Source organism: Neoarius graeffei, chromosome 13, assembly GCF_027579695.1.
Source record: "Neoarius graeffei isolate fNeoGra1 chromosome 13, fNeoGra1.pri, whole genome shotgun sequence".
Taxonomy (NCBI): Eukaryota; Metazoa; Chordata; class Actinopteri; order Siluriformes; family Ariidae; genus Neoarius; species Neoarius graeffei.
In genome coordinates, this window is record NC_083581.1 from 61,242,554 (window position 1) to 61,267,217 (window position 24,664).

Sequence of the window (24,664 nt, forward strand, 5' to 3'; positions counted from 1 at the left end):
ACAGGGCAAAACAAAAGACAAAAAAAACCAAAGAGTATAATCCAAAAGAAAAGCAAAGTGCAAAAATTCAAAAGCTAAGAAGATCAAAAAACACAGTACAAAGGAAACTGGAGATAAACATAACAGCACAAAGACTCCGTGACAAGAGGACTGAACTCAGGGGTATAAATAGACAAACTAATTAAGGACACAGGTGAAGATAATTAGGCAATTAACACAAACACAAAACACAGGAACAGTGGCGGCCTCTAGAGGCCAAAATAAACACGACATGAAAAGGAAATAACAGCGGCCTCTAGAGGCCAAAACAGTCCTAGTCCTAACACAGTCATGTTAATGGCCTATTGCCAACTGACCTAATGAGTTGCAATTTGGTCCTCCAACTGTTCCTTTTTTGTACCTTTAACTTTTCCAGCCTCTTATTGCCCCTGTCCCAGCTTTTTTGAGATGTGTTGCTGTCATGAAATTTCAAATGAGCCAATATTTGGCATGAAACTTCAAAATGTCACACTTTCGACATTTGATATGCTGTCTATGTTCTATTGTGAATACAATATCAGTTTTTGAGATTTGTAAATTATTGCATTCCGTTTTTATTTACAATTTGTACTTTGTCCCAACTTTTTTGAAATCGGGGTAAATTTGAGATGCAACAGTAAATAGTAAATAATAAAAATACAGTATATAGCCCTATTCCACAACTGTAGTAATCCATATTATGTCAAGAACCGCTCAGTACTTGACATAATTTTCATCATATCAGTATCAGTAATTTTCATCATAGGTATACCTCAACTATGAGAGACAAAATGAGAAAAAAAAATCCAGAAAATCACATTGTCTGATTTTTAAAGAATTTATTTGCAAATTATGGTGGAAAATAAGTATTTGGTCAATAACAAAAGTTCATCTCAATACTTTGTTATATACTCTTTGTTGGCAATGACAGAGGTCAAACGCTTTCTGTAAGTCTTCACAAGGTTTTCACACACTATTGCTGGTATTTTGGCCCATTCCTCCATGCAGATCTCCTCTAGAGCAGTGATGTTTTGGGGCTGTCGCTGGGCAACACGGACTTTCAACTCCCTCCAAAGATTTTCTATGGGGTTGAGATCTGGAGACTGGCTAGGACACTCCAGGATCTTGAAATGCTTCTTACGAAGCCACTCCTTGGTTGCCCGGGCGGTGTGTTTGGGATCATTGTCATGCTGAAAGACCCAGCCACGTTTCATCTTCAATGCCCTTGCTGATGGAAGGAGGTTTTCACTCAAAATCTCACGATACATGGCCCCATTCATTCTTTCCTTTACACGGATCAGTTGTCCTGGTCCCTTTGCAGAAAAACAGCCCCAAGGCATGATGTTTCCACCCCCATGCTTCACAGTAGGTATGGTGTTCTTTGGAGGCAACTCAGCATTCTTTCTCCTCCAAACATGACAAATTGAGTTTTTACCAAAAAGTTCTATTTTGGTTTCATCTGACCATATGACATTCTCCCAATCCTCTTCTGGATCATCCAAAAGCTCTCTAGCAAACTTCAGACGGGCCTGGACATGTACTGGCTTAAGCAGGAGGACACGTCTGGCACTGCAGGATTTGAGTCCCTGGCGATGTAGTGTGTTACTGATGGTAGCCTTTGTTACTTTGGTCCCAGCTCTCTGCAGGTCATTCACTAGGTCCCCCCGTGTGGTTCTGGGATTTTTGCTCACCATTCTTGCGATCATTTTGACCCCACGGGGTGAGATCTTGCGTGGAGCCCCAGATCGAGGGAGATTATCAGTGGTCTTGTATGTCTTTCATTTTCTAATAATTGCTCCCACAGTTGATTTCTTCACACCAAGCTGCTTACCTATTGCAGATTCAGTCTTCCCAGCCTGGTGCAGGTCTACAATTTTGTTTCTGGTGTCCTTTGACAGCTCTTTGGTCTTGGCCATAGTGGAGTTTGGAGTGTGACTGTTTGAGGTTGTGGACAGGTGTCTTTTATACTGATAACAAGTTCAAACAGATGCCATTAATACAGGTAACAAGTGGAGGACAGAGGAGCCTCTTAAAGAAGAAGTTACAGGTCTGTGAGAGCCAGAAATCTTGCTTGTTTGTAGGTGACCAAATACTTATTTTACTGAGGAATTTACCAATTAATTCATTAAAAATCCTACAATGTGATTTCCTGGATTCTTTCCCCCCATTCTGTCTCTCATAGTTGAGGTATACCTATGATGAAAATTACAGGACTTTCTCATCTTTTTAAGTGGGAGAACTTGCACAATTGGTGGCTGTACCTAACAACCTGTGTTTTTTTTCTCTCCCCCCCCCCAAAAAAAAATCTGTCCCTCTGAGTTACATGTTGGTCCTGGGATCGAGATGCTGACCTCTTCTGCTCCTTGGACCTGCCTGATCCATCCTGGTGCCCTGTGTCTGGTTGTAGTCTCATCGCATCGCTCCTGTGGAGGGCAGCCCCATGTGGACAGTTGGGGGTCATGCCTGGAGGACGCTCTGGACTCTTGCAGTGGTGCTTTTGTGGCTGGGGACTGTAGTTGACTTACTGACTTTAGGGCTGCAGTTGACTTGCTGACTTTAGAGCTGCAGTTGACTTGCTGACTTTAGAGCTGCAGTTGACTTGCTGACTTTAGGGCTGCAGTTCACTTGCTGACTTTGGGACTGCGGTTATTGTGAACGGTTTTGCACTCGGGTGTCTGTCGGTGGGGTGTTTATAGCATCAACGAAGCTGACTTTATGTTAGGACTGCTAATGTTATAGTCATGTTGTCTGTTGTTGCTCAAATGAGGATGGGTTCCCTTTTGAGTCTAGTTCCTCTCAAGGTTTCTTCCTCATGTCGTCTGAGGGAGTTTTTCCTTGCCACCGTCGCCACGGGCTTGCTCATTGGGGCTAGATTAGGGATACAATTAGTTCATATTTTAAGTCGTTCAAATTCTGTAAAGCTGCTTTGAGACAATGTTTATTGTTGAAAGTGCTATACAAGTAAACTCGACTTGACTTGTTATACATAAGCCATACAGGAGTAAACTAAATAGGCAGAATCCACTGGTATAAAGGATTCCTTCATGGGTGAAAAGTGTACATAGTTAGCCGAGGATATCTCCAGATTATGACGTGGAGTAGACACTGAGAAGACAGAGAAAGCTTAGGATTACATGACCACAGTTGCACTTCCTGCCTGGTAGCTTAAATCTACTTGTCATTTGAACATTTCTGACCAGAGCAACAGTATAGAATCAAGATCCTGAGCAGTACTGCATCATGAGCTTGAATCTTTGGCATTGAGTACATCAGCAAAGCATACTTTGAGGTAAGGTACAATTATGCTAGAAAAAAAAATATCACTGAATTTGGAAACCATGAAATATAACAGTTCCATTGAACAGTGAGAAAAATAATCATAAAATAAAAATAGCTGTTGTGACAAGATAATGCTACTACAGTCTTGCCTTTTCATGCCTGCTGTATCAGTAAAGACAAATCCAACCTTCAATATGAAGCTGAAGTGGACTAATCTAGGCATCATCTTCTTCTTCGTCCTTTCCCTCATCATGACTGGCTGTTTTATATGGCAGTACAGGCTTCCCAAGGCCAAATCAGGTAAGAGAGTAAAAAATTACAGAATAGCATTTGATTCAATACATTCAATATAGTTAATGCTGAGAAGTCCATTTATAAGTTTGGCTTTCTGATCTCCTTATGCTTAACTGATTGTTTGCGGGGGAAGCCAGAGGATTACACAGAGCTTGACATAGAGGCTCACAGATTACTTCAGACTATCAAGCCTGGCATTCGCTTGGTGGAGGGGCTGCCCAAGTCAAGTCAAGTCAAGCTTATTTGTATAGCGCTTTTAACAACAGACATTGTCGCAAAGCAGCTTTACAGAAAATTAAAGACTTTAAACGAGATAATTTTATCCCTAATTTATCCCTAATTTATCCCCGATGAGCAAGCCTGTGGCGACGGTGGCAAGGAAAAACTCCCTCAGACGACATGAGGAAGAAACCTCGAGAGGAACCAGACTCAAAAGGGAACCCATCCTCATTTGGATGATAACAGATAACGTGATTATAAATAACTTGCTTTTATAACAGTGCCCTATATAGTCACAAAGTATAACTGTGAAACCAGGAAATTCATTATAGTTTTAACATGAAGTCTGTTTTGCTGACGTTATAAACTGTTCATTGATGGAAACTTGAGTGCAAAACTGTTCATGATAACTGCAGTCCGAAAGTTAGCAAGTCAACTGAAGTCCTCAGACATAAATGTATTGCTGTAAGTGTCCGGAACCGTCTTCCAAGTGTGACTTTTGACTGTCCATATGGGGCTGTCCTCCACAGGAGTGATGTGATGAGACTCCAGCCAGATGTAGGGCATCAGGATGGATCAGGCAGGTCCGAGGGACAGAACAGGTCAGCATCTCGGTCTCAGGATCAGCATGTAACTCAGAGGGACAGACAGAGTGAAAGGAGAGAGAGAGAGAGAGAGAGAGAGAGAGAGAGAGAACACAGGTTGTTAGATATGCCCAATGTCACCTAATGAGTAAGAACAGGATACGTTTTGCGCCGAGTGCAAGCAGAGACTCCGGCAAAACTATGACAGCATAACTAAAAGGGGAAGGTAACACAGGCATGAGGGCACTCTGGGACATAAAGCAGCCAGCCACTACACCATCAACAAACCCGAGTGAGCGAGGGGCTGACAGCATTCATACATTCCAGTTTACCAAAACACTATATGCCTGAGGGCCCTCCAGATCTACTCCTTTACCTAATAAAACTATTAACAAAAGGCTTGACTAAACAGATATGTTTTCAGCCTCGACTTAAACACTGAGACTGTGTCTGAGTCCCGAATACTACTTGGAAGGCTGTGGGGCTTTGTAAGAAAAGGCTCTGCCCCATGATGTAGCCTTCACTATATGGAACAAAGGAACCGAAACACTCTGTAATGAATGAGTACACCACCCTATTGCACCCCATTTCGTATTCAACTGCAAATGCAAATAAATATTTTATGATAATAACCTGGGGTGAATAATTTGACCAATAGTCCAGATTGCATTTCAGTAATACAGGGTTAGTCAAAATTATGTTAACACTTAAATGGTAGAAACCATTTATTCACAAAACATACATCATACGTGCAGGATGATTTATAGGACGGTCTCAACCTGTTCACCATCGTGTTCAACACACAAAAACCAACGAGCAACAGTACCATTTAAAGAATAATAAAAATAAAAAGAAGAAGAAGAAAAATAATCCATTAGTGTTAACATCATTTTGAACAACCCTGTAGATATCATTTTAGAATAATTGACATTTTCTGTAACATTTTAACCAGAATAAAGGTGCCATCTGTAAATGTAAGGATTAAAATACAACATTGCATGCTATTTTAGGAAACTAACCAATGTCGGGTGAGGTTCATTACCATTCTGAAAAATGGTGATTCTTTTCCTATAACCGCACATCCATAAGGCTTTTTTTTTTATTTCTCTTATACCACAGCAATCTGACAATGCATTTTTTTATTAATCAATGAATACTTTTTTTAACCATTTGTAGTTACATTTAATGTTATAGAGCATCTGAGCAACAAGTTAATTCCCATTATTACTTATGTTATAACAGCTACAGTGCTCAGCATAAATGAGTCCACCCCCTTTGAAAAGTAACATTTTAAACAATATCTCAATGAACACAAACAATTTCCAAAACGTTGACAAGACAAAGTTTAATATAACATCTGTTTAATTTATAATGGGAAAAAGTAAGGTTAATAATATAACTTAGATTACACATTTTTCAGTTTTACTCAAATTAGGGTGGTGCAAAAATGAGTACACCCCACAACAAAAACTACTACATCTAGTACTTTGTATGGCTTCCATGATTTTTAATGACAGCACCAAATCTTCTAGGCATGGAATGAACAAGTTGGCGACATTTTGCAACATCAATCTTTTTCCATTCTTCAACAATGACCTCTTTTAGTGACTGGATGCTGGATGGAGAGTGATGTCTCTTCAGAATTCCCCAAAGAAAATAATTTCTTTACACCACAAAGGTGAAGGCTACAAGAAGATCAGCAAAGCTTTACTTATCAGTCAGAATACTGTAGCAAAAGTGGTACAAAAATTTAAGAAAGATGGAACTGCAACCATCTCACAGAGACGTCCAGGTCGTCCACAGAAGTTAACACCTCGACAGGAGCGTCTTCTGATGAGAAGGGTTGAAGAAAATTAGCATGCAAGTTCACTGCAGTTATCTAAAGAAATAGAAAGCCAAACTGGGGTGACTATTTCCCGTGACACAATACAGCGTACACTGCAGAGGAATGTCATGCATGGATGCCGTCCACGAAAGAAGCCTCTCCTAAAGCCCAGGCACAAAAAAGCCCGCTTAGAGTTTGCCAGGGCCCATGCTGACAAAGATGAAGACTACTGGGACTCTATACTCTGGAGTGATGAGACCAAGATAAATGTTTTTGGAACTGATGGTTTCAAAACTGTATGGCATTGCAAAGGTGAGGAATACAAAAAAAAAATGCATGGTGCCTACAGTGAAACATGGTGGTGGCAGTGTCCTTATGTGGGGCTGCATGAGTGCTGCTGGTGTCGGGGAGCTGCATTTCATTGATGGCATCATGAATTCACAGACGTATTACTCTATACTGAAAGAGAAGATGCTACCATCACTCCATGCCCTTGGTTGTTGTGCACTTTTCCAACATGACTAAACACACATCTAAGGCCACTGTTGGATTTCTGAAGAAGAACAGGGTGAAAGTGATTCAGTGGCCAAGTATGTCTCCTGATCTGAACCCAATCGAACACCTATGGGGAATTCTGAAGAGACAAGTTGAGCATCACTCTCCATCCAGCATCCAGTCACTAAAAGAGGTCATTGTTGAAGAATGGAAAAAGATTGATGTTGCAAAATGTCGCCAACTTGTTCATTCCATGCCTAGAAGACTTGGCGCTGTCATTAAAAATCATGGAGGCCATACAAAGTACTAGATGTAGTAGTTTTTGTTGTGGGGTGTACTCATTTTTGCACCACCCTAATTTGAGTAAAACTGAAAAATGTGCATTCTAAGTTATATTATTAACCTTACTTTTTCCTAATATAAGTTAAACAGATGAGATTAAACTCTGTCTTGTCAACATTTTGGAAATTGTTTGTGTTCATTGAGATATTGTTTAAAATGTTACTTTTCAAAGGGGGTGTACTCATTTATGCTGAGCACTGTATTAACACTAATAACATTAATCTCCACATCTTTGAAGCTAATAAGACAAAAATCACAGCTTGTCATGTTACCAGGAAACCGCAGAATGCAAAATGGTCCACCGTGAAGACTCTCCCAGGACAGAAAATGTACTTACTGTTAGAAAATGCGGACACAAGGGACTCCTTCCATAAATTATATATTATGGTTATATATTATGTAGACTCCCTCCATAAATGTTATATAAATGTTTCCTTACAGAAAGCTTCATAGCATCAATGATCAGATGGTTTTCTTTGCTTAAAAGAGTTTTTAAATATTTATTCGCTGTAGATTATATGGAGCATCCACCATAAATGTCTCTGTGAATGAGCTGTTACTATAGAAACGATAATGTAATAGAACAAGCACATAAATATCAACATTACAGAAATATAGCATGGGTTTTCTTTCAATAGGTGTTTTACTCATGTCCTGCAATTTTCCCCTGTTTAAGTGGCTGAAATAAAAGTCCAAGAAGTGAACGAAGAGAAATTGTGCCCACGTTTCCCAGAGCCTGTGCCTCTGAATCATCCCATACCTGTCCTAATGGAGGCTCTAGAAAAGGTTGGTCCAGCTATGAAAAAGAAGTCATAATGGATGATCTGGCAACAATATGCTCCACAAATACTTTGTTATAGTGAGTCATGTGTAATATATTTTGTTTATTTAACCCCAATACAATACTATTAATATAATAGGACACCATATCTGAACTTTGTAGGTATGACTGTATAATTACAACATGTAGCCCATTGGTATTCACAAACCAACCTTCCTCTTCCACATCCACCACAGGACCACTACAGGTTATCAGCTTGCTCTCATGTTTGTGCTTTGCTGATTTGTATGTTTCTTCACGGTCATCTGATTCCTTCCAATTTAAATGTCATCTCATAAATTATTTATGAGGTCCATAATCATACTGTTAACAGGCATTTATGTCAGTAACATAAGATATATATGTTATTTACCAGCTGGGAGGTCCATATCGTGAAATACCATGACCAAGGTCTTGAAAGTACTGAGCGAGGCCCTCTGTGCCGAGGTCAGTATTCAAGGCCGAGGTCACAGTATTTCACCATACTTAAGCTGGTAAATAATATATATATATATTTTTTACCAAATTCTAACAGAAAACGAGAGCGCCCGAAAGGGAAAACCGAGCCGAGCCGCCGTTTTGAATCCTCATTCACGGCTGTAATGCAAATGGCTTCCTCCTCGGTATACAAGTGCACTTCCATGGCAGGAAAAAAAAACTACATTTTGCCGCCTATGTAGTCCCCTATTTATACAAAATTGAGTCATTCAGGATTCAGCCGTGTTTTTGCTCGGCGTTAGCAACAGTTAGAGGTTTTTAGCTTTCTCCTGAAATGTTTTCTTTTATTTCTTCTTCCTCAGGGGAGTAAAACTCGCTTTCACTGTGAAGACTGTCATTATCACTATCCATGATGTAAAATTAATGCTATTCTCCTGAGAAATGCTGGCAAAAATTTAAGATTTTTGATAATCTTATAAATAAATCTTATTAAAAAAAGATAAATGTTGACAAAAAATGCTACTTGTTAGGGTTTTGCTGGGATTCGAACCTGGTTCGTTGGTGTGATGATCCAGCAAACCCCCACTAGGCCACCAGGGGGATGACTCAAATGCAGAGGCGTGAGGCGGAAGTAGAAAAAGAATCAAAAGGTTTATTTATACTATATACACTATATACAGGGCAAAACAAAAAACAACAAAGAGTATAATCTAACACTGGGAAGACAAAGGGAAAAATAAAATATCAAAAGTTTAAGGTCCAAAAAGGAAAAGGCAAAAATGCAAAAGCTCAGAAGATCCAAAAACAGTCACTACTAAATCCAAAAGAAAGCAAAGTGCAAAACCAAGAACACAGTACAAAGGAAACTGGAGATAAACATAACAGCACAAAGACTCCGTGACAAGAGGACTGAACTCAGGGGTATAAATACACAAACTAATTAAGGACACAGGTGAAGATAATTAGGACTAACAGGCAATTAACAAAAAAAAACACAAAACACAGGAACAGTGGCGGCCTCTAGAGGCCAAAATAAATATGACACGAAAAGGAAATAACAGCGGCCTCTAGAGGCCAAAACAGTCCAAGTCCTAACAGGACCCCCCCCTCTAGGAGCGTCTCCTGACGTTCCCAGGGCGATCCGGATGGGCCGAATGGAAGTCCCGACACAGTTCTTTATCCAGGACATCCCGAGCAGGAACCCAGCAGCGCTCCTCAGGACCATAGCCCTCCCAGTCCACCAGATATTGCAACCCGCCGCGGACCCGGCGGGAGTCAAGCAGGCGATGCACAGTGAACACAGTCTGCCCCTGGAAGATGCGGGGGGGGTGGGGGGTTCCTAGGGGCAGGGGCATACATAGACGTCAGTACAGGCCGCAACAGGGAAACATGGAAAGTGGGGTTGATCCTCAGAGTCCGGGGCAACTGGAGCCGGTAGGAGACAGGGTTCACCCTGCGCACCACCTTGAAGGGGCCAGTGTAGCGAGGAGCAAGCTTGCGGTTCTCCACCCGCAGCGGAAGGTCCTTAGTGGACAGCCAAACCCGCTGCCCAGGGCGGAAAGTGTGTGCAGGTCTTCTGTGGCGGTTGGCCTGAGTCTGGTTGGTTCTGGAGGTCTGTATGAGGGTCTTCCTGACCTTGCTCCAGGTCTTGCGACACCGTCTCACATATTGGTTGACCGAGGGCACCCCCGCGTCCTCCTCCTGGTCCGGGAACAGAGGTGGCTGGAACCCGAATTGGCACTGGAATGGCGACAGCTTGGTGGCCGATGACTGCAGGGTGTTGTGGGCGTACTCTGCCCATGGCAGCCAGGTGCTCCATGATGTCGGGTTATCCATAGCCAGGCCTCGCAGGGTGGTTTCCAGGTCCTGGTTGAGCCTCTCCGTCTGACCATTGGACTGTGGGTGAAACCCAGAGGAGAGGCTGGCAGTGGCTCCGATGACCTTGCAGAACCCGTGCCACACTCGGGAGGAGAACTGGGGCCCTCGGTCTGAGACGATGTCCTGTGGAAGACCAAAGACTCGGAAGACATGATTAAATATAAGTTTCGCTGTTTCAAGAGCAGAGGGGAGTTTGCACAGAGGTATGAAGCGGCAGGCCTTGGAGAATCTGTCAACAATGACCAAAATGACCATGTTACCTTGTGACTCAGGGAGACCCGTGATGAAGTCGACTGTCACGTGGGACCAGGGACGCCGGGGAATGGTCAGAGGATGCAGGAGACCGTGGGGACGCTGTCGTGGGTTCTTGGTTCTGGTGCAAACCTCACAGGACAGGACAAATGACCTTACTTCCTGCTCCATGTTAGGCCACCAGAAGCGTCTTTTCAGGAAGTCCAGGGTCCTCCAAGCTCCCGGGTGGGCGGTGAGAGGGGAAGAGTGACCCCACTGGAGAACCTTGGCCCGGGCTTGATGTGGGACGTACAAGAGGCCCGGTGGCCCCGTCCCAGGACCGGGGTCCTGGCGTTGGGCTCGTCGAACAGCCTCCTCAATACCCCAGCGGACAGGGGCCACAATCCGGGACACCGGGATAATAGGCCCGACTTCATTCTCCCTGTTAGTGGCAGAGAACAGCCTGGACAGTGCGTCAGGTTTGGTGTTCTTGGAGCCGGGACGGTACGAGAGGGTGAAGTCAAACCGACTGAAAAATAGGGCCCACCTAGCCTGTCGAGGGTTCAGTCTCTTGGCTTGCTGGAGGTACTCCAGGTTCTTGTGGTCAGTCCAAACCAGGAATGGATGTTGCGCTCCCTCCAGCCAGTGCCTCCACTCCTCAAGGGCCAGTTTGACCGCTAACAGTTCTCGATCCCCCACATCGTACCGGGACTCCGCAGGACTCAGGCGGTGGGAGAAGTAAGCGCAGGGGTGCAGCTTTCCTTCCGAACGTTGAGAGAGTACCGCGCCGACACCACTGTCCGAGGCGTCCACCTCCACGATGAATGGTTGGGAGGTGTCCGGGAGGACCAGAATGGGTGCCGTGCAGAAGCGGGCCTTGAGGTCTTTGAACGCCTTTTCTGCCTGAGGAGACCAGCCATAAGATCCACCTGTCCCTTTGGTGAGGTCTGACATGGGTGCTGCCACAGAACTGAAGTTCCTGATGAACTTGCGGTAGAAGTTAGCGAATCCTAAGAACCGCTGAACCTCCTTAACGGACTTGGGAGTGGGCCAGTCCCGGACGGCCAGGGTCTTGGCAGGGTCCATTTGGAGTTGGCCTGTCCGTACAATAAATCCCAGAAAGGAGACCTCGGGAACATGAAATTCGCATTTCTGGGCCTTGGCGAACAGATTGTTCTGTAGCAGCCTCTGGAGAACCTGGCGGACATGGTGGCGGTGCTCCTGCATGGTCTTGGAAAAGATAAGGATGTCATCGAGGTAGACAAAGACGTACAGGTTAATCATGTCCCTTAAGACGTCGTTGATTAGGGCCTGAAAAACAGCTGGTGCGTTGGTGAGTCCGAAGGGCATCACCTGGTATTCGTAGTGCCCAGACGGGGTGTTAAAGGCAGTCTTCCACTCGTCTCCCTGTCGGATACGGATGAGGTGGTATGCATTCCGTAGGTCCAACTTGGTGAAGACGGTGGCGCCTTGGAGCAGGTCGAAAGCAGTGGACATCAGCGGAAGGGGATATCGGTTGCGCACAGTGATCTTGTTCAGGCCCCTGTAGTCAATACATGGTCGAAGCCCCCCATCCTTCTTGCCGACAAAGAAGAAGCCGGCACCAGCAGGTGAGGTGGAGGGTCGAATGAACCCAGAGACCAGGGCGTCTTTGAGGTATTCCTCCATAGCCTTGCGTTCTGGCTGAGAGAGGGAAAACAGTCTGCCACGAGGAGGGGTAGTCCCAGGGAGCAAGTCGATGGCACAGTCGTAGGCCCGGTGCGGAGGAAGAACGGCGGCCCTGCTCTTGCTGAATACTTCCTTGAGATCCCAGTACTCTGTGGGAACTTGAGATAACTCGGTGAGATCAGGGGGCTCGGCAGGAGACACAGGAGAGCTAGAGAGCAGACAAGAGGCATGGCATGCAGGGCCCCATTCCACAACCTGGCTTGTTACCCAGTCTATGCGAGGGTTGTGGCGAATAAGCCAAGGAAGGCCTAGAATAACTGGGAACTCAGGTGAAGGAATCAGGTGCAGGGATATTTCTTCCTTGTGACCTTGAGACTGGAGGAAGACTGGAGAAGTAACTTGGGTGACTCTTCCATCACCTAACGCTTGGCCATCGAGGGCAGACACAGACAGAGGGACTTCAAGAGGTGCAGTAGGTATATTGATGCTTTGGGCGAAGTGAATATCCATAAAGTTCCCAGCCGCCCCTGAGTCTATCAAAGCTTGACAAGAGTGGACAGACTCACCCCAGGAGATGGAGACCGGGATGTAGATTCCTTGACCAGGGAGTCCGGGAGAGAGGGTAGGCCCCGTCACAACCCTCCCTCGGCTGGACGGGGCGGTCCTTTTCCCAAGAGTTCGGGACATGATGCTCAGAAGTGACCAGGCTTGCCACAGTAGATGCAGCACTTGTCCCTCCTTCTGCGCTCCCTCTCAGATGCGGAGAGGCGAGTACGACCCACTTGCATGGGTTCTGGACAGTCACTGAAGGAGGTAGATGGTCTCCAGGTAGAGGTAGGGAGGCTGGGGGGGCTCAAGGCTTGGTGGCGTTCTCTCATCCTGTTGTCCAGACGAATAGCATGTGAGATGAGGGTTTCGAGGTCACTTGGGCATCCAATAGAGGCCAGACCGTCCTTGATGGGGTCAGACAGACCATGGTGGAAGGCTGACACCAGGGCAGTCTCATTCCATCCACTTACTGCTGCGAGTGTTCGGAACGAGATGGCGTAATCTGCGACGCTTCCTCCTTGCCGGATGGACATGAGCTTTCGGGCTGCGTCGGTACTGATGTCTGCCTGATCGAAGACCCGAAGCATCTCTTCAGAAAACAGCTGGAAATCAAAGCACTCAGGTCCCTGTCTTTGCCAGATAGCAGTAGCCCAGGCTCGCGCCTTACCAGCTAATAAGGTGATCACAAAGGCAATCTTGCGGCGATCCGTAGTGTAGGTGGTAGGCTGAAGCTCAAAGGTGAGTTGACACTGGGTAAGGAACTCTCGGCACTCACTGTGCTTGCCGTCATACCTCTGTGGTGCAGGAAGGCTGGGTTCGTGAGGTGAAGAAGGCAGCATGGCAGGAGACACTGGAGCAGGAGTGGGAGCTGGATCAGGAGCAGGAACTGGATCAGGAGCAGGAGATGCAGGCAGAGATGTCAGCTGTGCCAGGGTTTTCCCAATTTGCTGAAGCAGTTCCTCATGGCGAGCAAGGGCCTCACGTTGGCTGGTGAGCGTACGTCCATGAGCGTCCATGGTCGCTCCGAAGCGTGTCAAAGCTGCCATAATTCCCTGAAGGTTGGCCGGGTAGACAGTTGAAGCAGCCTCTGCTGAGTCGGTCATGACGGAGTCTTTCTGTTAGGGTTTTGCTGGGATTCGAACCTGGTTCGTTGGTGTGATGATCCAGCAAACCCCCACTAGGCCACCAGGGGGATGACTCAAATGCAGAGGCGTGAGGCGGAAGTAGAAAAAGAATCAAAAGGTTTATTTATACTATATACACTATATACAGGGCAAAACAAAAAACAACAAAGAGTATAATCTAACACTGGGAAGACAAAGGGAAAAATAAAATATCAAAAGTTTAAGGTCCAAAAAGGAAAAGGCAAAAATGCAAAAGCTCAGAAGATCCAAAAACAGTCACTACTAAATCCAAAAGAAAGCAAAGTGCAAAACCAAGAACACAGTACAAAGGAAACTGGAGATAAACATAACAGCACAAAGACTCCGTGACAAGAGGACTGAACTCAGGGGTATAAATACACAAACTAATTAAGGAAACAGGTGAAGATAATTAGGACTAACAGGCAATTAACAAAAAAAAACACAAAACACAGGAACAGTGGCGGCCTCTAGAGGCCAAAATAAATATGACACGAAAAGGAAATAACAGCGGCCTCTAGAGGCCAAAACAGTCCAAGTCCTAACACTACTATGTTTGTTGTTGTTGTGAACGAGCGAGTCGCCAGAGGTCTGTAACCAGGGTCCGTATTGTAGGATACGGACCTGCTCGCCAGCCAATCAGAGCACAGGATTTGATGGAAACCGCAACGCGAAAAAAAATAATTATTATTATCTGTTGGATTATAACATATCAGACTCCGAAAGACAGAGAAACAGGCAGCATCAAGATCCATGGACAAAGTCATTTTAATACAAAATCCCAACATACAAAACAAAATTACAATCGAGATGAAACTCAGTAACCAGGCAGTAGTCAGGACATGGGAAATGCCAGGGCAAACAGGCTAGAGGATAATCCAAAACAGAAAGGGTCAAACAGCATAAATAACCAGGAAAATAACAATCTCACAACTTACACAACTGTAATATTTAGCAAGACTTTTCAATTAATTAAGGTTCTTTGCATGTTTATATACAAGATAATTGGATGTCAAAGTGGAGTCCAGGGACACCCAGGGATCCATGATTTTTTAAAATATTAATATGCTGGTGGAAATCGCAACCCAGTGTTATCAAAACTGTTGTAATTATGACTAAGATCTATTTGACTGGCCACTTGAATTTAATACAGTATCTTGCAAAAGTATTCATCCCCTTTGGTGTTTGTCCTGTTTTGTCGCATTACAAACTGGAATTAAAATTGATTTTGGGGGTGGTTAGCACTATTTGATTTACACAACATGTCTACAACTTTAAAGGTGAAAATTGTTGTTTTATTGTGACACAAACAATAATTAAGATGAAAAAAAACAGAAATCTGGAGTGGGCATAGGTATTCACCCCCAAAGTCAATACTTTGTAGAGCCACCTTTCTGCTGCAATTATAGCTGCATGTCTCTTGGGGTATGTCTCTATTAGCTTAGCACATCTAGCCACTGGGATTTTTGCCCATTCCTCAGAGCAAAACTGCTCCAACTCCTTCAAGTTAGATGGGTTGTGTTGGTGTACAGCAATCTTCAAGTTATGCCACAGATTCTCAATTTAATTGAGGTCTGGGCTTTGATTAGGCCATTCCAAGACATTTAAATGTTTCCCTTTAAATCATTCTAGTGTAGCTTTAGCAGTACGTTTAGGGTCATTCTTCGTTCCAGTGAACAAAGTGAACCTTTGTTCCAGTCTCAAACCTCTAGCTGACTCAAACAGGTTTTCCTCCAGAATTGCCCTGCACTCAAAAAAATAATTGTACCAAAAACGTTGACTTTAAGTATTTCAATTACATGAGGTTTTTCCATGTAATTTTATTAGGCAAGTTCAATGTAAGGGTCCCATTTAATTCAAAGTGTTTCTATAGAAAGCCCAATGTAAGAAACACTTTGAATTAAATGGGACCCTAACATTGAACTTGCCTAATAAAATTACATGGAAAAACTTCATGTAATTGAAATACTTAAAGTCAACGTTTTTGATACAATTATTTTTTTGAGTGTGTATTTAGTGCCATCCATCTTTCCTTCAGTCCTGACCAGCTTTCCTGTCCCTGCAGATGAAAAATATCCCCACAGCATGATGCTGCCACCACCATGCTTCATTGTAGGAATGGTGTTCTCAGGGTGTTGGATTTATGCCACAGATGGCATTTCCCATGATGGCCAAAAAATATCAATTTTAGTCTCATTTGACTACAGAAGCTTCTTCCATGTGTTTGGGGAGTCTGCCACAAGCTGTTGGGCAAACTCCAAACGTGTTTTCTTAAGCAATGACTTTTTTCTGGCCACTCTTCCATAAAGTCCCGCTCTGTGGAGTATACAGCTTAAAGTGGTCCTATGGACAGATAATCCCATCTTCACTGTGGATCTTTACAGCTCCTTCAGTGTTCTCTTTAGTGTTTTTGTTGCATCTCTGATTAATGCCCTCCTTGCCTGGTCTGTGAGTTTTGGTGGACGGCCTTCTTTTGTGAGGTTTATGGTGGTGACATATAATTTCCATTTTGCTATAATGGATTTAATGGTGCTCCCTGGGATATTCAAAGTTTGGAATATTTTTTATAACCCAACCCTGATCTATACTTCTTCACAACTTTGTCTCCTGGGTTTTCATGTTGCTTGCTTAGTAGTGTTGCAGAGTCAGGGTCCTTCCAGAACAGGTTGATTTATACAGACATCATGTTACAGATCATGTGACACTTTGATTGCACATAGGCAGATCTTAATCAACTAATTATGTGACTTATGAAGTGAATTAGTTGGACCAGCTCTTATTTAGGGGTTTCATACGAAAGGGGGTGAATACCTATGCACACTCCAGATTTCTGTTTTTTCATCGTAATTATTGTTTGTGTCACAATAAAAGAACAATTTGCACCTTTAAAGCTGTAGGCATGTTGTGTAAATCAAATAGTGCTAACCCCCCCAAAATCCATTTTAATTCCAGCTTGTAATACGACAAAACAAGACAAACACCAAGGGGGGATGAATACTTTTGCAATACATTATAGGTTTAATCCAAGTATCACTAACTCAAAAACATGTAGGATTACAAACAATATCACCTGGACCTACTGTGTTCTGTTGGTGTCCAGGATAAGAATCACAGAAACACTGCTTTGCATCATACCAGTGCCACATACACTACCATGTACACTACCATGCCACTGTCATTGATGAGCTAAGAATCATCCAATCTCTAAATGATATCTGGTAAATGGTGGTCCTATGATGGTTACATTACACTGATTGGTGGAATAGAGGGGGTCTGACCATTTGTGTAGAACAACAGGGCAACAGTCAGTATCTGGATGGATGATTCTATGATTGGGGTGCCACAAGTGTCCTTCATGACAACCTATGTACAAATTTACTTCAAACATTAATGAAATCTCTACAGCACTTACAAAACAGCCATTTTTGCCTAATAAATACAATATTTTTCAGTGCTAAATGGCAGCCCAATCATATAATCACCCATACTGTATATCTACATAGTACTCCTTAAGTATATCTGATAAAATGGCCAAAAATTGTAGATACAAGAAAAGTGTATCGAATAAGCTATCAGCTGGGTGCATGCCTGTAACAAGAAAACATTTTTAGGTGGATTCTCTTTTAAGGACCAGTATTGATGTAACACTGCCAGCAATTTCATGCATTGTCATCTATAATGACTCAGTGCTGTGGAATGGAAACTTTGGCAGAAGAAATTGGAGTGACCCAAAGTCTTCACCACCAAATGAGTACACAGTCTACAGGTGAGGAAATGACAGACTGCAGTCTCTCTTTACATATAGTAAAGGGGAAGCCATAGACCAATGGGTACAGAAGCAGCTTTGGGACCAAAAGGTTGCTGGTTTGATTCCCTGGACCAGCAGGAATGGCTGAAGTGCCCTTGAGCAAGGCACCTAACCCCTACCTGCTCCTCAAGCTGCTTTGGGTACATTGTTTGTCGTTCTGGATCAGAGCGTCTTCTAAATGCCTGTAATGTAATATAGTGGTTTTGCATATGTGTATGCTTCTTGCAGATCATCTATTAAATTATATAACCATATCCAAGATAATATCCTTCCACATGTCCAACCCAGTGACTTTTGACATATCAATGTATTTAGAATTAGAATATATATATATATATATATATATATATATATATATATATATATATATATATATATATATATATATATAATATTCAGTATATCTTATTATCCCCCGGCATGAAGTGCATAGGGGGATATAGGAATGGAGACCGTCCATCTGTCCGTCCATCCATCCATCCCAATCTGGACAAGTTTTCTCAGAAACTACATAAGCTACATCAGTGAAACTTTACGTGCTCATACTACTGAAAAAAGCTGGGTAGCGTTTTATGAAGGGTGTCATAGCACTTACGACATCATAAATCAATATTAAAGCAATGGGCTTATAAGGGCATAAGTGTTAAGAGGTCTTCATAAAATGCTCGTGGCGGGGGATAGTGATGACCATGTCTTCTTGCTGAGTTTGTTGTTATGGTGGTTATAGAAAATCCCACTAATTCACATTTCTGCATCAGAATTGCCACGCTATCTAAGATCTTCCCCACTCTGATGCTATACAAGTTGTGGGAGGATGGAAAAGTAAACTCCCTGGATGACCCTCTAGAGAAGTATGTAAAGAACTTCACCATAAAGAACCCTCTGGGAAAAGAGACGGATGCAGCGCCAAAGTCTTTTCCTAATGGGGCAGCATTTACAAGAAATGGCAAAACACAATTCCATTCCTCTATCACTCTCAGAAGGATGGCCAGTCAACTATCAGGTATGAAGATCTAGATCTGGGAGGCCAGATCACCATCATGCTTAGTTAAAGCTTTTCTTTTAACCTATGTAACTTATCGATGAAGCGCTTGATAATTAACTGATTCATTGAATTGGGTATGTTAGATGAAAAGAAATGCTGAAGTATAAAGTGGTCAGGTCTACAAAGAAGGAGACTGGTTATCTGTGACTTGTACTGATCATAAAACTTCTTTCAGAGTACCTGATTGAACTTGGTGAAATTTTGAAAAAGTGTTATTACTTATGGTAATTCTAAATATGCTGAGTCAACAATTTGGTTAATCGTGTCTAAATAGGGAATTACCTTGATTGCTGGAATACACATTTCCCCCTGTGAATGCAATTCAGAACATTAATCATCTCACTCTGGTTCAGCTTATGATTCAGCATTTGACTGACATCATCCTTAAATGACTATTTGGTGAGAGCATTTTGGACTAGTGTCAGAAAAGAATGGAATAAAGATACTCCAGACTTGACACAGCATGGTGTTTGTATTATCTTCCAACATTATCCACATACATTTTAAAAAGATAGTATAATTCACTGATAAAGTAATAATTAGATCATTGTTTATTGTCTAACATAATGTAGTATTACTGACTGCAGGATTGCCCAGGCAACTCAGAGGGACCAGTCTACTCTGGAAAGGCCAGACTCATGAGGCAATTGATTTATTGCAAGATGATATCCTTGTGGCAGACCCTGGAACAAAGTAAGATAACTAATTGTATGACAGAGTGCTTTTGAGCCCTGGCTCTGGATACAATATGTACTGTACATTTTTTGTGCTTTAACACAGCTCTAAAAGCATTTGTTCAATATCTGGTGAGAGGACTCTGGCATGGACAAACACAAATAAGCACATGAAACACAAAGATGTGTAATGTACAGGTGTCACAGGTCTTAAACTGATAGGCATCTGTTTATATTTTAAAAGTAGACAGGGATATTATCGGTCTAGTAAGTAAAATCACCTTGCTTCAGCAGCTCAACAAATATATCTGGGAATAATGGGGCATGATGAGTAATAAATGTGTAAATAAATGCTAGATAACAATAGATAACCTACCTTTCATCTCCAAAATACTTGAAAAAATTATAGCCACTCAACTTCACTCCTATCTAACCCAAAATAGCCTCTATGAACAATTCCAGTCTGGTTTCCACCCCCACCATAGCACAGAAACTGCTCTCATAAAAATCACCAACGACCTCCTTATGGCAGCTGATTCTGGTTTACGTTCCATTCTTATCCTTCTTGATCTGAGTGTGGCCTTTGATGCAATTTCTCAAACCATCCTCCTTAACAGATTATCTTCCATTGGCATCAATCACACCACACTTGACTGGTCTTACTGTACTCTTATCTCTCGGGCCACACTCAGTTCATCCAACTCAAATCCTTCAGATCCCAGTCATCCCCCGTTTCCTCAGGTGTGGCCCAGGGATCTGTCCTGGGACCCCTTCTTTTCATTATTCACCTTCTTCTCTTTGGCAATATATTCTGTAAATTCAATATCCATTTCCACTGCTATGCGGATGACACCCAGCTCTATCTATCCAGCAAACCAAATTCCACATTCCCGCCCTCTTCCCTTTCTAACTGCTTATCTGAAATAAAATCCTGGTTCACCTGAAACTTCCTAAAACTTAACAGCGACAAAACTGAAATTCTTCTTCTTGGCACAAAATCCACACTATCCAAAGTTGACAGTTTCTCCATCACAATCGACAGCTCCTTAGTTTCCCCCTCCCTTCAGGTTAAGAGTCTGGGTATCATCCTTGATAGCTCATTATCTTTTCAATCTCACATCAGTAATATAACCCGGTCTGCATATTTCCATCTTCGTAATATTAATCATCTCCACCCCTCCCTCACCCCCCATACCATGTCTATCCTTGTTCACAGCCTTGTCACCTCCCATATTGATTATTGTAATTCTCTCCTTTTTGGCCTCCCTCATAAATCCCTCCATAAGCTTCAACTGGTCCAGAATGCAGCCACTCGCATTATCTCCAAAACTCCCTCATTCCACCACATTACCCCTGTCCAACAACAATTCCACTGGCTCCCAGTTAAGTACAGAATTGATTTCAAAATTCTCCTTTACACATTCAAGGCCATCCACAATCTTGCCCCCCCCCCCTTATCTGTCAAATCTCCTCCATATCGCAACTTCCACCTGTTCGCTCAGATCCTCCTCTTCCACTCATCTCACCGTGCCTTCTGCCCGCCTTAGCACCATGGGGAGCAGAGCTTTCAGCCACTCTGCTCCCAAACTCTGGAACTCCCTCCCACCTGATATCCGTAACACTGAGACTCTTCCTCTTTTCAAATCTAGACTCAAAACTCACCTGTTCAAAATAGCCTATTCTTTGTACAACCCCAATTCCAAAAAAGTTGGGACAAAGTACAAATTGTAAATCAAAACGGAATGCAATAATTTACAAATCTCAAAAACTGATATTGTATTCACAATAGAACATAGACAACATATCAAATGTCGAAAGTGAGACATTTTGAAATTTCATGCCAAATATTGGCTCATTTGAAATTTCATGACAGCAACACATCTCAAAAAAGTTGGGACAGGGCAATAAGAGGCTGGAAAAGTTAAAGGTACAAAAAAGGAACAGCTGGAGGACCAAATTGCAACTCATTAGGTCAATTGGCAATAGGTCATTAACATGACTGGGTATAAAAAGAGCATCTTGGAGTGGCAGCGGCTCTCAGAAGTAAAGATGGGAAGAGGATCACCAATCCCCCTAATTCTGCGCCGACAAATAGTGGAGCAATATCAGAAAGGAGTTCGACAGTGTAAAATTGCAAAGAGTTTGAACATATCATCATCTACAGTGCATAATATCATCAAAAGATTCAGAGAATCTGGAAGAATCTCTGTGCGTAAGGGTCAAGGCCAGAAAACCATACTGGGTACCCGTGATCTTCGGGCCCTTAAATGGCACTGCATCACATACAGGCATGCTTCTGTATTGGAAATCACAAAATGGGCTCAGGAATATTTCCAGAGAACATTATCTGTGAACACAATTCACCGTGCCATCCGCCGTTGCCAGCTAAAACTCTATAGTTCAAAGAAGAAGCCGTATCTAAACATGATCCAGAAGCGCAGACGTCTTCTCTGGGCCAAGGCTCATTTAAAATGGACTGTGGCAAAGTGAAAAACTGTTCTGTGGTCAGATGAATCAAAATTTGAAGTTCTTTATGGAACTCAGGGACGCCATGTCATTCAGACTAAAGAGGAGAAGGACGACCTAAGTTGTTATTAGTGCTCATTTCAGAAGCCTGCATCTCTGATGGTATGGGATTGCATTAGTGCGTGTGGCATGGGCAGCTTACACATCTGGAAAGACACCATCAATGCTGAAAGGTATATCCAGGTTCTAGAGCAACATATGCTCCCATCCAGATGACGTCTCTTTCAGGGAAGACCTTGCATTTTCCAGCATGACAATGCCAAACCACATACTGCATCAATTACAGCATCATGGCTGTGTAGAAGAAGGGTCCGGGTACTGAACTGGCCACCCTGCAGTCCAGATCTTTCACCCATAGAAAACATTTGGCGCATCATAAAATTGAAGATACAACAAAAAAGACCTAAGACAGTTGAGCAACTAGAATCCTACATTAGACAAGAATGGGTTAACATTCCTATCCCTAAACTTGAGCAACTTGTCTCCTCAGTCCCCAGACGTTTACAGACTGTTGTAAAGAGAAAAGGGGATGTCTCACAGTGGTAAACATGGCCTTGTCCCAACTCTTTTGAGATGTGTTGTTGCCATGAAATTTAAAATCACCTAATTTTTCTCTTTAAATGATACATTTTCTCAGTTTAAACATTTGATATGTCATCTATGTTCTATTCTGAATAAAATATGGAATTTTGAAACTTCCACATCATTGCATTCCGTTTTTATTTACAATTTGTACTTTGTCCCAACTTTTTTGGAATCGGGGTTGTAATTTGCATTGTTTTTCTCTCTTTTTTCTTATTTTTGCTGTTTAGTTTCTATCTGCTGTTTAGCTTATTCCCTGTGAATTGCATTTTTTCTTCTCTTCTTTCCATTTTATATTGTGTAGTTTTTATCTATTGTTTATTTTATGTTTTATTCTTGTAAAGTGTCCTTGAGTGTCATGAAAGGTGCTTATAAATAAAATGTATTATTATTATTAGATAAATGCCAGAACAGACTAGATCAACTAGATCAAGTGCCTGCGATTAGATTAGGGATGATGCAAAATCCCTTAGGACTTCCAAGTAAAAGACTTTCCCAGACAAGTATTCTTTCCCCTGTCTGTCCACAAATGCCACTACAGTAACCTGGCCTTCTCCCTGCTGGCTCATGTCATGGCAGATAAGGTGACAGGAATCAATTACGAGAACTGGGTATCCAAAAATATCCTCCATCCATTAGGCATGGAGGACACTGGCTTTGACATCACCACAGAGATTGAGAGAAAGATGGCAGTGGGGGTTTACCCAAGTGGCCAGCCCACGCCTCTCTATGACCTGGGCTGGTACCGACCCTCGGGACAAATGATCTCCACTACGGCAGACATGGCCAAGCTGATGATGGTTCTCCTGGGGGCATATAATCATCGATTGCTCCAGGAGGACACCCTGAAAACCATGCTGACGCCTATTTTCCACTGTGACACCAGCTACTTCTCAAACCAAACAGGCACACCTTGGGAAGTGTATAAACAGCTGGAATATGAGATTATCCGTAAAGATGGAGATCTGGATGGCTATTCAGCTGTGTTCTCACTTGTGCCGCATTTTAAGTTGGGGATGGTCATTCTTATGGCTGGGACTAAACCTGCTGATGAAGATCTTGTAGCCAAATCCTACAGTTATCTCATCCCTGCTATGGAGAGGGCCTTCAGAGATGCACCTCGTGTCCTTGTGCCTCCTCCTGATCCAGCTCCCTATATAGGCCTCTTCACCTACAGTAACCTGACCTTCTATGAAATCAAAGCAGACTCAGATGGTGTGTTGTCAATGCAGCAGTTTGGGCCACCTATGGATGAAATGGTCCCTTTGGTGTATAACACTTGGAGGCTGAGTTACTTAGAGGAGAGGGTATTCAAGGTGGTGTTTGAGAAGGAGTATCCATGTCAGCTGTGGATCAGGAACACTTCTGTTTCATTGGAGTCTCAGGATAGGCAGCTGTTTAACTTTTACATGTTCAATGAGAACGGCCTTGCACCTGGGTTTGACGTGCCAGGCCTGAACACTTACAATGTAATGCGAATATCACACAGACCGATTTTCACCAACTGAGGAGATACATGAAAAAAGACACTAACAAACAATTTCTATTCTTTTATTAATTGCAAAGCCTACACATAAAAAAGGACTGTATATTTTTTTCAAAACCAACTTGGTACATGAGTGAATGAATATTGCAAGGAAGAAAACCTTAAGAGTCTCCCAGTGATGGAATAGAAAAGTGTTTGTGTTCTATCATTGGAAGATTGTGAGTTTGATTATAGACAATGCTACAGCTATCTGTGGCTGGGAGTCCAAGAGAGCAAAACTGGGTATGCCCTCTTGATCAGAGGGATGGCACATTCTCTCCCCATGGTCAGTCAGAGTGGCAGTAACCAATCATGGCTGGCTTGACATGTCTCGGAGGATATCTTGATTGGTACATGGCATGTGATAGGGGACAGCTGGCTAGTGGGTGGGAACTGACAAATGTGTAAATTATTTTATTACAGACCTATGCTTTGTCTTGCAGGTGGCACAATTGTAAAAGCTGCGGTTATAAAAATGAACCAGCACCTTTTGACCAATCAGAATTGAGAATTCAGCAGCACTCTGGCATAATTCAAAGAAACATATTATATTGAATGTCTTTATTGTAAAATGAATTAAAAGTGCCTTAAGGATGTTGCTGTACAAGTTGATTATTTTATTTAGTATATATATATATATATATATATATATATATATATATATATATATATATATATATATATATATATATATATATATGGGCTGTATGGGCATATATATA

At 42.7% G+C, this 24,664-nt stretch overlaps 1 protein-coding gene across 5 annotated transcripts; it reads left to right on the forward strand.

The window, feature by feature from the left end:
* The first annotated feature begins 3,491 nt into the window (after window positions 1–3,491).
* Window positions 3,492–23,925, forward strand: lactbl1a (lactamase, beta-like 1a). Of its 5 annotated transcripts, XM_060936961.1 has the most exons (8): window positions 3,492–3,597; window positions 6,339–6,344; window positions 6,896–6,907; window positions 7,757–7,842; window positions 17,394–17,548; window positions 18,349–18,593; window positions 19,223–19,325; window positions 22,944–23,925. In XM_060936961.1, the coding sequence occupies exons 1-8, from the start codon at window positions 3,492–3,494 to the stop codon at window positions 23,923–23,925; spliced, it is 1,695 nt and encodes a 564-aa protein (XP_060792944.1). The 5 variants fall into 5 exon arrangements, with proteins under 5 accessions (XP_060792944.1, XP_060792943.1, XP_060792942.1 ...); XM_060936960.1 differs by lacking the exons at window positions 6,339–6,344; window positions 6,896–6,907 and adding an exon at window positions 4,391–4,412 and having other exon boundaries at window positions 3,492–3,605; window positions 7,766–7,842; XM_060936959.1 differs by lacking the exons at window positions 6,339–6,344; window positions 6,896–6,907 and having other exon boundaries at window positions 7,733–7,842.
* The last annotated feature ends 739 nt before the right edge of the window (window positions 23,926–24,664 follow it).

Coding starts and splice junctions, on each gene's coding strand:
- lactbl1a (XM_060936959.1), top strand. CDS start 3,492: ATGAAGCTGAAGTGGACTAATCTAGGCATCATCTTCTTCTTCGTCCTT. Junction 7,843..17,393: donor TAATGGAGGCTCTAGAAAAG/GTTGGTCCAGCT, acceptor AAACATTTTTAG/GTGGATTCTCTTTTAAGGAC. Junction 19,326..22,943: donor CTTGTGGCAGACCCTGGAAC/AAAGTAAGATAA, acceptor CCTGTCTGTCCA/CAAATGCCACTACAGTAACC.